Below are 15,523 nucleotides of genomic sequence, written 5' to 3'. Positions count from 1 at the left end.
GGGGCAGGAGCAGAGTGCTTTGAGTATGAAAAGGGCTCAGTATTGCTAATTACCTTAAAAAACTGATACTTAGTCTCTCACGTGGGAGCCTAGCTACACTTGAGTTTTATTTTTTCATGCCTTTTTCTTCCCCAGTTCTAGAATGATGGTGATACTACACATTTAACTCAGAAACATTTGAAGAACCTAGACACTTTTGTGAGGAACAACATATAGACGTTAACAAGAAACAGTTATGTCAAGAACAAAGTTTAAATACTGTGCAGTACATGGGTGAATAAGGCAAGGACTCTACATGAACGCAAAGAAAAGCTAAATACTGAATGGCTGCTTTTTCACGGAGTATTTTCCCTTGTGAGTATTGCTTGAAATGGTAACCTTCTAAAGTGATGTTTCGTGTAACTAAATAATATCAGTGTGCATATATGGAGTAAATTAAGCTTGCAGAGACTAATAACTTTTGTTAATTTTGAGATCTTGATGTGGCAATCTTGATGTTCTAAACATTACACTAGTACTAAGCATAGTGTTAGCATAATACTAACTGATACCAACTGAACAATATACTAAACGTAGCATTTATGTGGTACTGTGAACAGTCTGTCATAGGCAGGCTTGTGTAAAGTCTGTATAGATTGTTTCTTACTTGCCAGTGTCTCATTTGCTTCACATCTGGGGTAAGTATTATCTGTGTTGCGGAGGGAAGAAGCTGAGACACAGCAAGGTAGGTGCTGAACATCTTCATCATATTAGTAAGCAGATCTTTCTAGAAGACAGATGCATTACTTGTAGAAGTAATTGATCAAAACCACAAGGAAGTAGTTGCAGAATACAGCTACAACATAGCTCTAAGTGACTTTGCAAGTCTTGCCTAAAATGCCTTGCAGATAATCCTAGAGAACGCTGCCTAATCTGGAACAAAAAGAACAAAGCAGGTGTGTATAGAGTGTCAGTTTTGGAAAATACTTTTAAGATAGATGAGGTTTCAGGATGAGTGAAATCAAACACCTATAGAACTAATTTAGGAACAGTTGTTAAAGTGTTTCATTCGTGCAATTTATACATTCATCAACTTAATTTTCAGTACTTTAACCTTTGTGGAAATTACTTTGTTTGCAATAATACAATAAGTAAACCGCTGTGATAGAACAGGCTTGAAAAAAAGAAAGGATTGGTTGTTTTGTGTGTGTCTGTGAACAGTAATTCTGCAAGAATTGAGTGGGTAATTGGTTTAGCAATGAAGCAGTGTGCTTGGGTCACCAACAGTAGGCAATCTGAAGACAAAAGATTTGAGAGCTATTAAGCCAAATATATATGCTAAAGCTGTAAAAAGCAACAGTTTTCATAAAAACAGAACTTGTGAAGGAGCACATACAAATATATACATTAAAACATCCGTGATAGTGAATGGTGTTTTTTTGCTGGAAGAACGCTAAGAAACATGATCCAGCAATGCTTCTATACACTACTGACTTTACAATATTTTAATTTTATTTGCACATTTGAAAATACAAAAACATCAATGATACAGTGTAAAGCCGAGGAAAAGGACAACACATGTCCATTAATTGAAAACATTCAGACAGCTTTATTGCCACTAATCACATGAAGTACAGTCCTATTTTCAGCTTGTACACAGTGGTGCATTAGGTCGAGTTGCTTTAACTTCTGGGGCTGTGCACTTCACAAAGAAATTGCTGGAAGCAGTGATCTGTGGTAAACGTAACACATGGAATGAGTAGATCACTGTGGGTATTCTCATTTTTAAAGTGAAAACATCCTACAGGAAATCTATCTTTAAATAGCAGTCAAAGGACCAGGCTGTGGTATGCAGTTGTTCTTCATGTGACTTTGAATATCCATGTTGTCACAGATGGAAATCACAGATGAAAGTATATCTGCTTTGGCTTCTTGCGTTAAAGACAAGTGGTTTTCTGATAAAAGTGACGTGGGGTTGAACTTTATGAAATGCATCTCTTACTACTCAGTAGGTGCTCTTAAAGAGTATTTTCCATCATTCTGGATTTTCTTCTTTTAATACCTGATCCACGTTTTGGGATGTTGAAATAAATGGTTAAAAAAGTCTTCATTTTAGCAGTTCAGTTGGTTTAAGAAACTCTTACAATGTGTTTCAGTTTTGTCGAGTCTTTCGTATTGTTTTGACTGTCAATTAGAACCAGGGAGATGCGCTGATGATTCTCTACTATTTCAGCAACACTGTCAAAGCGCTGGATAGAGAAAGAAAAAATTAGTGCTGGCTTCCTTTAATGCTCTAATATTGACAGTAATCACTGCATCATCTTTTTCTCTTTGCTTCTTCCCACCATTGAAGAGAGCGGAGCTGTGAGTGTTACCAAGTGAAATGCTCTGCCTTTTAGTAAGAGCACTGATCCTGCTCTTAGGCCTGATACTAGTCATAAACAGATTAAATTTGGACAATGGAAGATACTATGGCCGCTAGCCTCATCTCATGCTCCTTTCCATTTGTGATTGCCACCTGCACAAACTGAATCGGAAAGGTTGTTACATGGCATATTAAACTGACACCGCTTTCAGTTTACCTTAATATATACCAGGCTGCAGACTGTGGCAGTTTGGAAGCTGCTTCATCTGTGGTTCAACCACCTCAGTTAGAGGTAGGGCAATCTCCAGGAGTAGTATGGTGCAGCCAGTCATCAATGAGAACTGTTTTAGTTATGCAATTTTCATGTTTGTCACTGTAAATTAATATCCAATATCTGCTTGATATGTTGCTTTTCCTTTTGGTCTTTGGTCAAATACAGATTTTTGGGCTATCTTCCTCTTTTTCTCCTGAGGTCATTTTTGACCCTTTGTTGAAGGCCAGATGAGCTCCAGGCTATTATTTATTCTGTAACCTCAAAACTGTTGCCTGGGAGGCAGATAATTAGGCTAAGGCAAGCCTACTTTCACATCCCTGAAAAGCCTACTCTGTGCAGTGATAACAAACAGTTTTTATTGGTATTTGGGTTCCAAGTTTCCGGTTTGCTGTCAGAGTAATTATCTGTGTGGTACAATAGCCAACCAGTGATTTCTGCACTCTAGAACTAGAATTTAACATTTTCTTTATGTGAAAATAGGATTAAAAGTACTATCATTCTCATTTTTGATCGAGGTTTTTGGGTTTATGGTTTTGGGTTTTTTTGTTTGTTTTGGTTTTGGTGGGGTTTTTTGTGGGGCTTTTTTTTTTTTTTTTTTTTAGCATGGCTGTTCTTCCTTCACAATTTAACTAGAGTCTTAGGTAGATGGTGACTAGAGGACTATAATCAACTGGACAATTGATCTAGCAGCTGCAGCTCTGATCCTGATAACTTTTCAAAACAGTTCTGTGAGTATGTTTTAAACTTGATCTGTGGTTTTAGTTACTGACATTATGCAGGAGCTGATGTTACACTGGTTTCTCTAGCTTGATAGATCAGTCATATAGGGTATACTTTCATCCTGATACATGAAGAATCCTTTTGGTCATAGTGCAGTATATCTTAAGCCTTGCTTATTAAAGGTATATAACTGAAAACTGTTAGGAAAAAAAAAAACCCACATCACCTCACCTCTTCACCACTTTTTTCTCTGCCCAGTGCATACTGTCGTGTTGATTCAATAAATCGTATAGGAATGTTGTATACTCTTCTGTTGTAAAACACAACCAGTGTGTATGGTTGCCGTGAATCCTGTCCAGAACTCTTTCTTATTAGAAAAGATCCATCCTAAAGAGAGAAAGATAGTAAGTGTATTCAGCTTATTATTTTCAACAACTTAGTTTGTTTTTAGCTTAATATTTTCATCTATATTAGCATTAAACCCTTTTCTCCCTTTAGAAAAACTGTACAGTAGGGGATGAGAAGTAGCATGTATTCCTGCTGTCTAACAGTAGCTTACAAAGGTGTCATTTAAGAGTCACCTTTGCTGCTGCCTGTTCTCTCTCAATCAGAGAAAGAAAGAAGAAATAAACACGCAGTGGCAGCATGTTGGAGTCCACAGATTATTACAAAATGAAGTTACTATCAGTGGCAGTAGGTAGGCAGGAAGGCAGTAAGAGGTGGAGATACCATTTCTCCAGAGCTGTAAAAAGCACTGATAAAGACAAGCACCTACAGCTACTGACACTGTAGCCCAGTGCTCACTAGCTAGCAGTGGCCTACACTGGTAATAACCCCAGCTCTGCCCCTTTATCCTGCTTTGTTGAGTTAGGCAAGAGTGGAAATGTACTTGATGCTGAGGATGCAACTCTACATGTTACTATACCCTTCTGTGACACTAGCTTTTGTACACAGAATAGTTGAGAGAACTCAAATTCTCCAAATACCTAAATGCACAGTGTTGCTATTTCAAAATGCAGGGCAGCATCAGCCTTTCCAAATAGTAGTTGTTTTTACATGAGCCATTGGACAGTGGTGGAGATCATTCAAGAGTCACAGGGCTTTGCCTTCCATTTTAATGGATGCACATGAGCTATCAGATCTTCCTCAGCTCTCTAGTCTGCAGTAGCTTTCTCTACAGTGCACCAGTCTGAGTTATACTAACGCAACTTTGTTTTGGGAGGGAAATGATAGTTAAATAGTTTCACCACAATAATTTCATGTTTGACAGTATTTGCATGGCATAGTATTTTGACCTGTTCAGAATACCACTGATGTTCTTAGAATATTTCTGGATGTCTTTTGATTTTTTTATATTTGAAATTTTTTCATAAAATAGACATTCTTTAAAAGTGACCTACCTTGTTTGATCGGTACAATGCATCTTCTGCCATTTTCCTATCACAGGTAGCAGCATACCATGCTTTACTATGAACACCAGCATCCTAGAAAGAGAGAAACAGTGTTTCACCTGTAAAATAATAATGGTAATAATAAAGAATATGGTCTGTAAGGGAGTTACTACTAAATAATGACAGCTGTGAAGAACTCAAATGCAGAACACTTTAGAAAATGCAGAATTTAGTAAATTCTTTGCCAGGAGCTCACTGGTTTTGTTGGATAGAGGTAGGACAAAGAAAAACTAGTGTGTCAAAACAGTGGTAACGGATGTGCGATAGAAGGCTGGTATATGTCAGAAGAGAGAGAGATACCCTGAGGAAAGTAGTTAGGTTCAACTGGAGGATAGTTTGGTATTTTTAAAGCAGGAGCTATTCTAAGTAGAATTTAAGGAGGGTATCCAGGAAATGTTGAGGAATAAATTGACCATTAACAATTTAAATGCTGCTTAGCTGCTAGCCAATGAAATGTCCAGATTTGGTAGGCATCTAAGCTTTGGGAACGAAATTTCCCATATACTTAATGCTATTTCTGAACATGATCCGATTGCCTCCATCTGGATAGCATGGAGATTGGATAAGTGCATCTTTTGCTCTTTTTGTTGTTATTAAATAAGGACAAATGGATGGAGTCCTACAAAACAGAGCAATAATTACTGTATTTCTTCTACTAATACAGCAGTTCAGCCCCCAGTGCTTTCACCTGAGACATGAGATACAAATTCAGTTCTGGTTTTCTGTTAGATTGGGTCTGAACATATCCTTACATTTGAAACGGTGCTCTTATCTAGAAGGCATGAAACCATGTTTACTGTGAAGGATTACATCTGTGACAGAATACAGAGCGGCTTGTATTTTATAACATATCTCTTGGGTGCCTCATTTCTGTGTATTATCCCCTGTGAACACCTCACCAAGATCATCCTTCTTCTCTCCATTCTGTTAAATGTTTGGCAGTGTTCTGTACAGTAAGTGAACTTCACCGGTTCTTCCATTGGAAAACATGGGACAAAGGGCTTCTTGGATGGGGGCATAGGTGCAGACTTGAAGATACAAGGTAGAAAGATTGGCACCCTGAAGATAGGTGGATTCTGTTTTAGAAGATAAAAGCTCTCATAGCAAAGGAACTGCAAAGATAAAAAGATGTGAGGAGGGAGTGAGTGGTACTCACTTGGGAGTGAGTGGTACGAGATTATAATTTGAATAAGAGAAGTGGCAGAAAACTGGGTAGTAAGATGATGCAGGATTGAGTGTACATTTGGGAACAGGAGTGGAATTTAGGGGAAAGGTATGGGGGATTTTAGAGAAGTATGAAAAATTATACCCAAGGGAAGGACAGGATGAGGGAGGCAACCTGAGACCTATGCATTATCAGACTTTAATAGCTAGAAGATTAACTAGCAGGTTATAAAGGCAGCAATCATAAGAAGTGAGCTCTTGCTGAGGAGGTTGATGCAAAAGCTAACTCAGCTGAGTGGAGAGGCTATAGAAATAGTGCTGAGGGTATTTCCTGGTGAATACTTCTGGGTATTAACCTTCCTGGTCATTTGAACAGTTTTTCTCCAACTTTACAGTAACAAGCTTAATGATAAAATTAATTTTCACACAAGCTTTGTCACCTCTGTACAAAAAAGATTAAAGATGAAGTTGGACATTATGGCTGAGCTGGTCTAGCTGGCTTATCGCTGCCAAAAAGGGAATGTCTTGGCTTCTCCTTTGTACTTATTTGTTGCTCATCTGATCCCACGGTGAGATAATTCACTTCAGTAATCTTGCGGAAAAAAATGTGTTACCTTTTATGTTTTGTCTTGTTTTGTTTGACTGCCAGGTTGGTTTTCTGTCAGTTTAATAAGTTGGCTCAGCCCACTGCAGGATCAGAGGAACCCCAGAGAAGCCTGTGGCTGGGAGGGGAGTTGACAGTGAGGAGAGAGCAGAGCCTCCATTTTGGGGGCATTGCACTAAACTCTTAGATTGGCCTAAGCCATAACATTAACTTTACCTCCAAAGTTCTTCCATGTATTTCTCCAGTCACACTATTCATTGGAAAAAGATAGGATGAGGGGAATTGCAAATATGCAAGGTACTCAGCCACTTAGAGAATGAGCCCAGTAAACCAATCTTTGTTCAACAGAACAAGGAATCAACTGCCCCTAGACCTTTCTTCTAGCAATATCTGTGGCGTATAATCTGGAAGCAGAGAGCTGCTGCCAAAGTTTGGATGATGAACCTTGTGGGCATGAATCATGTCTGCGAGCACCTATATTGTGCAGGATGCTACAGCAAATGATACCACTGTATATAATTGGTAGGAAAATAACACTAACAGGTTTGGGGTTTTTTTTTATTGTATATATGGTGGGTGTTTTTTTTTTTTTTTTTTAAACAAAATGGATGTTTTATTAAGCTCTGGTTTTGGCCATGGCTGTTACATAAAAGCTGTAAATGTAATTGCTATGAGCTGTTTATTTACTGTCTGCTAGAGTGTTTATTTGAAAGCAATTTTTATAATAAATATCCAGTATGACATACTGTTAAAATTTTCCCAGAACCTCAAGTCCTTTGTGTTCTTCACTGTTGTATTGTCTTTGTCATGTTAGGCTTTAGAACATTTAATGTTACTGGCTATGCATAATAGAGCCTTTGTTTTGCATTCAACAGAACTATTTTTACCTTGTTTGTGACTACTAGGCTAATAAGAATGGCTTCCTGCATTTTATAGTCTCCCTTCATTCAAAATGACAGTACAGGGAATAGCACAAAAATGAAAATTGCATTTACTTAGATTATGCAAAGCTTAATGTTGCAATGAAACACAAAAAAAAAAGAATTGGTTGTAACACTGACAGTATTAACTGTAACGAGAAGAGGTCTGTTTAAAGGAACAAAAAGGAATAGGACTCGGGAGGGACTAAAACATGTAGGGGGAGGCATCACAGCGTCCTCTAAGAGGGGCAGCAGTGACTTTCTTCTTGGTTCGTAAAACCTTGCTGATGCCCCAAACCACAATAAATAGGGCAACATTCATAAAAGTGATTCTACACTCTGCATCCTGCTGTGTTGGGCCAGTCAGCAGAGCATCCCTGTTTCCTCCTACAAATTTCTGGGATTTCTTAACACATCACATCAGTGCAGGCTAATGCTAATAGCTGCAGATGGCTTCATTGTACCTGCGTGGTGCATGTTGGGTTTTTTTTCAGGACACAGTATGTACAGCTATAAGTTAGAAAAAAGTAGGCAATTAAAAACTTTATAGCCATCTACATCAAGGACTAGACTTAAGTACCTCACCACGTATTTCCTTGTTTCAAATGATGTTGAAGTATTATGAACTGGGGAGTCAGGAAGACCTGAAACTAAGAAGCTTTTTCAGGTTTTGTTTAAAGTGACTGGTAGAGTGCCAAGGTGTTGTATAATGCTATTTACATATTTTTCTACAGTTTGTTAAAGCTCTCCTATGCGATATGTTCTAAGCATTTTTTTTATGAAAGCTAATACTCGGATTATTCGTGCTACAGAAAATCTTCACTGCAAAAGGGGACATGGATGCCCTCCACAAAAGGAGTATGATTTTTATTTAGAAAGGGGGTAGGGGTGGAAATACTACCTTAAGGATAAGAAGATTTCTGTACTGTGAATTTATAGCTAATGTTATACCTGGTCTGCAGTACTTGAAATAGATGAAATGCTGCTGTGAGGGGAAGTACCCAGAGAACGGTTTGCAGCTTCTGGCACTTCTAGAAAAGAGAAAAAACAACATGTATAAGTTTTCAAAGTATGTTTGTTATGCTGTAAGAAATTGATTTGTTACAAGGACTTTGGAAGACCCGGAAATGCTTGACCTTTGATATCACTCAGGAAAGCTGTCTACTGCAAATGGATGGGCCCTATATAAGTGCCTGGGACACTTGCCTGCTCAAAAGAGGAGCCTTGCTTATAAAGAGAGAAACAGTTTGGTTAGTAATAGTTTGGTTAACAACTTGGTTAATAGCCAGAGCTAAACTTAAAACGCAAGAAAAAAAACCGTACCACCACCTAAGTGAATCAACATAGGAACAGATAAAGAAAATGCAGGAACACAAAAGGCACTCAGTCCAGCATGAGAAACATTCATATAGGTGAGGGAGTCAGGAAAATAAATGTAGCTCAGAGATAATTTTTCACTAATTTAGTCCAATTGAAATGTTTGCATATGTGTGCAACAAGTCTAGGCAGCTAAATAGAGAAGCAGAACTAGTAAGAAAGATTATGAAGCTTAATTATAATTGTAATAACAAAGCATAGTAGAAAATAGCTATTAGGGCTGAAATACGGATGTTGAAGTCACTAAGAAATTAGAAGGGAGATGGTTGAGTAGTGTTCCACAGTAATGATATGATAGAAATATGGGAAATAAGTATAGATAATTTTTTTCTGGTAAAAGAGAATCTTGGTCAAAGATAGTATAGGAGTTTGCTATAGGTACTTCTGATCAGAGTTGGGTACAGATCAATATCATTATATTAGAGAAGATGATTGTAGAAAGTTGTGTTACTTATTCTGTTGTTCTGGGAAGTTTTATTTCCTGTTTGTTTTACTTATTGAGGGAAAAATGCTACTAGGATTACTAGTATTACTTTCAAAGAGCTTTAGTGTTTGCCATCATAAAAATACCTTCTTTTTTTTTTTTGCCCTGTAAAGAATAAACTACTGGATGCAATAATAATTTGTCTGGCTTCTAGGCAACAGAAGCCTGGAACATCCCAGAAATGTCATATTTAGCGTTCTTCTGTGGCAAGGAAGATTGATGGAATCTTTATTGTGATGGGAACTGACCCAAACTGCCTTTGGTAGAAATTTCCAGTAGTCACAAATGGGAATCAAGCACCTAATTTCCATTGATTTACACAATAACCCTGACATACTCCCTTAATTTTACTAGCTGAGCTAAGCCCCTGGATACTTGATCTCTTCTGTGCGTGCATTACAGAGACAAATGTTAATTCCAACTAATAAATATGCATGGCATCTTGAAATAATTCAAAGATTAATTTGAAATTACAAGTTAATCACATTTTAATTCAAAATCTGAATTACACTTACTTGGCAGAATCGAGGACTTTTGGAGCAAAGGCCTGAAATAAATATCAAGAGATTACAGAAGGGTCTGAGGAGATCTACCCAGTTCTGAAAATATTAAAATTGTGTATTTGAAGCATGCAGTGGTAGAACGTGTTCCATCTCACCCATTTGTCCATTGAGAAATAAGGGCCAGAGACAGGTATTTAAAAAAAAAAAAAAAAAAAAAAATCATATCCCACCAGTCCTGACAATTAGGAATTTAAAAATCTGGTTTAAATCTCCATTACCTAATTAGAGCTTATATCCTCCCATGCTTTTTGGTGGTAGTTATAGTATTTGGATGCATTTGCCATGTTTTATTTTTTGCTGCTCTGAGGCTTTAAGAATCATGACTTCCAAAAAGCAACAGAAGGCTACAGAGAAAACAGTGCTCCCCTTTGAACTTCTCACAGCTGTGTTCAGACCGAGCGCTAGGAGCTGGTGCATTGAAATATTCAAAAGATGACGAAAAGGGATTTTACTTTTGGGCACCACTCGGAAGGGGTGGAAGCAGAAGCTCTTGGCTGGAACCTCGTCGTCGTTCTGCTGCTGTAGGTTTTTCTGTAGTTTGGGAAAACAAATTGTTGAGTCAAGATTTGGCCGGAAATATATTATCCCAGATAAGAGTCCCAGTAGCTGAAGGAGGGTTTCTTTTATTATTATAACGTTTGGGGTTCTCCCTTACACGGCAGCTTGCCATCCTGCTGCTTGCTTTATTAACTAGCGGCATACCACCAAATTTCTAGGCAAATAGCCGCGCTGTGAATGCCCGCAGGAGCTCAGTGGGAGACTTGCCTTCGGCGAGGCGAGCTGCGTGACACCCGGGAGGACGCTGGGGCAGGCTGCCTACAGGAGCTCAGCCGGAGGCGGAGGTGCGGCCGGCTGGCTGCGTCTTACCCTCGCGTTAGAGAGCAGCTCCTGCCGAGCTTCTGCCTGGAGGAGCTGCCGCCTTGCACAGGGGCGAGACGCATTTTCTGCCTGTGCAAGGGGCTGGCTTCTCGCCAGGCGTCGGCTCCGTGTGAGGTGGTTCTTGCCGAGTTCAGAATTGATACGCTCACACTTCACCTCCCTTCCTCCTTTTCCACTTCGAGGACTATATGGTGCATTGCTGGTCCATTATGTCGTATGTTACCCTGCCAGTAACCTCCGTAGTTTTACTGTGGCTGCTTTTAGAGAACAGTGATACTCCGTGCAACTAAGGCTGGCCAGATCCAGTTTGAAACTGCTAGAACCAAACCCCCCTCAAAAACCTAGAATAAATCGAATGTGGTGTTGTTTGTTTCATGTTTTTAATAAAAACAAAATTAAATTCTGATAAATGTTAACTTATAACACAGTAGTGGAGATAATTTACCTTCATTTGCAGTTAAGGCCTCTCTGGAAGGTAAACACGGTTTCTGCAATAAACCAGAAGTAAACCAAATATTAAATGGCATGTCACTTGTACAGCAAGTGTTTATCTTTTTTATAGTTTTTGTCAAGTAGTTTACATTTAGAATTGACAGCATCCCGGAGGGATTAGAGGTAGGGACATGGCCATTCTGTGAAGAGCCTCTAGCTGTATGACCTTGAAGCTTGGGATTTTGCATAGTAGATTTGGAAAGAATCCCAGTTTGTGTGTATAAATACATGGACAAAAGTAAAATCTAGAGGTGTGTGCTTTTTTTTTTTTTTTTTAACTCCCATCAGTAAGTTTATGGTGTAAACAATAGTTCATTCTTATCTAAAGTCCAAAAATGGAGAGTCCATTCCAAATACTTGCAAATCAAAAAAATTAGTATTTTCATCTTTGTCAAGCTATGCTTACAAATGTCTGAACACATTGCTTTTTACTGAAAGTTAAACTGTCAGTATAGCTCACAGTAAAAACTCACCCAACCTTCCAGTTTCAATTTTTTTTTCTTTTGAAAACAATGGTAGTAAACTGTCAGTTTTGAAACATTTTTCAAATTAATTTCGTTGAAAATTTCAACCAGTTCTCTTACTTTCTCCCACAAGAGGTTTTGAGATATTTTTCTAATGATGAAATACTTACTGAAAAACCTCTGACAAATTCTGGTAAAATCCCACATCTTTCTTGAGTTATCACTCTTACAATAAGTCCATGTTTCCCATATGCAGCCCTGTATATTTCAGGGAATACTTCTGAATGGCCTGCGTTCCCATTTATTTCTCATTTCATTCAGTTCTTGCACTGTGTTTATTGTTACATCCTAGAGTATTGAATCCAAACATCCCTTTAATCAAAATATTTTTCTACTTGAGCTTTCTCACTGCTGCTTAGTTCATATAACTGCACCCAAATATTTCCTTTCTTTGTAACTCTTTCCCCTATTCTTTTTATGCATTTATGTTGTACCCAAACTCATGATAAAATTCTTAGAATAAATTAAAAATCACCTGTAAAATTATCATTTGATTATGCAATTACAAGTCAACTTACTGGTGAATTTACTGCATTAGAAGTTTTCTTTCTGCAGATTGGAAGAAAAAGAAAAAAGTGTATGGTTACTTAGCAGATACATAAATTCATTTAGCAACTAAGCATCGGGTTCATTGATTCCCAAGATACTTCTGGCCAAGATGGGATGCATCTCCTTACTGGGTAGCTGTAGCAGTTCGGAACAAGACAAAACAAAACAACCTCCTCCCCCCTCCCCCCCACCCCAAAAAAAAAAAAAAAAAAAAAAAAAAAAAGAGTTAAGGGTATCAGACTTAATGTGGGTACTCAGGAAAGGTACTTATGATATGCAGGGAAGCTACACTCTGTCCAATGCTTAAGATGACAGCTTGGGTGGGGCAGGAGAGTTTTAATGAAAAACACAACTTTCTGCACATATAGGCATGCACATGCTGTTGCTGCAACATGTGACTAAATTAAGCATGCCAGCCAGCACCTGCCATTGGTGGCAGGCAATGAAGGACAGTGGCACTGGCATGCAAGCAGTATTCCTCCAGAAATAATGAAAGAATAGCTTGCCTTTACCTAGTCAGGATGTCTTTCATGAACAGCAATAAAAATTACTCCTGAATTCCAACTACCATAGGCAAGGATAGGAGCTAGTACACCTAGTAATTGACCCCATCCCTATGAAAGAAATAGTTTTGTTATTTTTTTTACTCACAGGCCCCTTGGTAATGGAGACGGAGCTGCTCCAGTGGGAAATCTGGATTCTTGTGTGTTACTGAAGCTATGATCTAGAGATGCAAATGACATATTTAGTATGTAATATTAGCTGTATCTGAACAGAGAGTTTTCCTCACTGCCGTTTCAGTGTTAATGTAATAAAAGTAAAAAATACCCATTGGTTTAATTTTTATCTTGACATGTTTTCACTCTGATTATACTAGAAAACACTTCAGTACCATTTCTTGCTTATTGCTGGGTGTTACAGCTAAAATTTACACTGACACACTCCACTACATGCTATATTAAGGTCACCAGTGACATACTGACAACAAATTCTGCTCATATTGCCATGTTTTCAGTACAGAATACTTACTTTCATCATTGTTTGCTTCATGGTCCTGTAATGGAAAAATATGTTAGAGTTGATGAGAAGCAACTAAAAAAGGAATTACTATTAAATGGGAAGTACATAAATAATCTGGTCTTGGTAATCAGTCGTAATGTTCAAAGATATATTTGTACGAAACACGTATAATACCCAGGACACTTTTCATCAGCTTTTATTACAGCATTTGAAAAATTTTAGCAAACATCAATCTAATTTTGAACATTTTAAATAACCTTGGGATTGGTTTTAGTATGGCAAAAATTTGCCCTGAATTTTGCAGCAAGACCTTTTGGTTCATGTTTCATTTCTGAGCTGGAAAGCAGAAATTTTTCAGCAGATTTGAATATACTAAGAACACATTTTCCACTGAACAGAGGATACCAAGTAGATTGTCTTTCCTGGCTTCTTTTGGAGATGCTTTCTTTTGGCTCCCACTTCTTGTCTTTCAGGGAATCAGACTTCCATATGATAGTAACTTTCAAAAAGGCACCAGTTATTAATTTGTCCATCTCTATCCACCAGGTTAATGACTTTTCACTAATCTTGGTCACAAATGCATCCATTCTCTGGTTGGAGAGGTGTAATCCATCATCCAACAGCTGAGGGAGTGAGATGTGGAGAAATTTTTCTCCCAGTCAGCCTAAGCCTTTCAGAGGAACAAGGGTTACAGTTCTGTTAACATGATCGGTGCTGGTTAGTGTTGAGAATAGATTGAATAGGAGCAGTTAACAGATGTTTCAGTTATTGTTTTGCTTTGTTAGGGTGCATAGTCAGGAATGGAAAAGCACAGCACAGCACTGGACAAACATCATGCTTATTACCATGCTCTTTAAAACTGTAAGGGCTGGCCAGTTACACAACAAGCAAAGACCCAAAAATCTGGACTACACTGGGTAAATTCTTTCCTAGGCTGACTCTTGTGCCAAACTAGGTAACTGCAAGCACCCAGGAGCTGAATACACCCATTGTACAGATGAGTGTTTGTTTGGGAGCTCCATCCTTGGTGCTGTAACTAACTCAGTGTGTGGCCCCAGCAAAACAACAGTCTCTCTTGATTCTCTGCAAAGTTAGGATAGATCTCCATCTTAGAGGTAAGCTCTGAGAATGAATTAATGGAGAGTTTTCAGCTGCAATATGGCACTCAAATATGTTCTGAAGCAGGAGTATTCTTGTTAGCACTGATCAGAGAGTGGAATTTCTGTCCAACATTCTCCCTTCAGAAGGATTTTTTTTCTAATCTTATATTGGTGAGAAAAGCTGAGAAATCAAACCATTTCATAAAAGAGAAATCGCGGACTTGACACCACTCAGGAATTGTTCAGCATCTTGCAGGACACAGATCTAAATTGGAAGAACATTGCGATGAGGTGGAAGGGAAACTAAAATGGTGCTGCTGTTGTACGCAGAGGTGTGCAAACTGCTGCGCCCCCCCCCCCCCCCCCCCCCCCAATATTTGGTGTATCTAGAAATTTAAGGATTGAAAGTAAGACTGTAAGATGTTCTTACACCACCTGTGTTATGTTACCATAGCATCTAATGCTATGGTATGACCCCAAATTCCTAATTTTAAGCATCTAATTTCTCTATGTAGTTATTGGTAGACTGATTATTTCGCAAGGACAATTCAGAGCCCTGGGCTGGGACAGAGTTTGATGCACATAGCTTTTGGCACAGATGCTGATGCAGTTACTGTCACCCTATTTCTTGGTAGTTTGCTCCTCATGCGCACTCTGTCTTGTGCTGGCACAACTGTTAGCAGAGCAATGGTGCAGAACAGTTCATGGAAGTAATCTGGCTGGAAACGAACATTTTACGCATTTGCTTTTGCCCATTTGCTGCAGTTAGACAAGTTTCCAAGTAGTTTGATTCAGAAAACCTTTGTTCCAGCACTGTGGAGGGACAGACTGAGGAAAAGAACAGAGGAAGAAGAGGAATGACTTAAACACAGCCTTAGGAACCCAAAGCTTGTAATTACTCCTTCATGGACTGCATTTTCTAGTGATACTGGTTACTTGGACTACCCAGTCTGACATTTTAGGAGGATTCAATTTTCAGAAAGTATGAATCATTCATCATCCTAAAGGAATGAGGCTCAAGGAAGGTGCTTCAGATTGGGCAAAATCGCCCACTGCTA

The 15,523-nt window shown here is 38.5% G+C and overlaps 1 protein-coding gene across 1 annotated transcript in view; it reads right to left on the bottom strand.

Moving 5' to 3' along the window:
• Positions 1–1,730: 1,730 nt before the first annotated feature.
• BLNK (B cell linker) overlaps positions 1,731–15,523 on the bottom strand; it is a 103,236-nt gene continuing 89,443 nt past the window's right edge. Inside the window, exons 16-25 of the mRNA XM_075717695.1 lie at positions 13,375–13,399; positions 12,997–13,069; positions 12,315–12,345; positions 11,226–11,268; positions 10,354–10,432; positions 9,854–9,885; positions 8,429–8,508; positions 4,739–4,822; positions 3,570–3,725; positions 1,731–2,228 (exon numbers count right to left, since the gene is read on the bottom strand). Coding sequence (XP_075573810.1) covers positions 2,109–2,228; positions 3,570–3,725; positions 4,739–4,822; positions 8,429–8,508; positions 9,854–9,885; positions 10,354–10,432; positions 11,226–11,268; positions 12,315–12,345; positions 12,997–13,069; positions 13,375–13,399 — 723 coding nt within the window. The 3' untranslated portion in view covers positions 1,731–2,108. The remainder of the gene's footprint in view (positions 2,229–3,569; positions 3,726–4,738; positions 4,823–8,428; positions 8,509–9,853; positions 9,886–10,353; positions 10,433–11,225; positions 11,269–12,314; positions 12,346–12,996; positions 13,070–13,374; positions 13,400–15,523) is intronic.

The sequence above is a fragment of the Pelecanus crispus genome, chromosome 10 (genome assembly GCF_030463565.1).
Source record: "Pelecanus crispus isolate bPelCri1 chromosome 10, bPelCri1.pri, whole genome shotgun sequence".
Taxonomy (NCBI): Eukaryota; Metazoa; Chordata; class Aves; order Pelecaniformes; family Pelecanidae; genus Pelecanus; species Pelecanus crispus.
The sequence above is the reverse complement of the archived record's forward strand: the minus strand, read 5'-3'. Positions and strand labels throughout refer to the sequence as shown.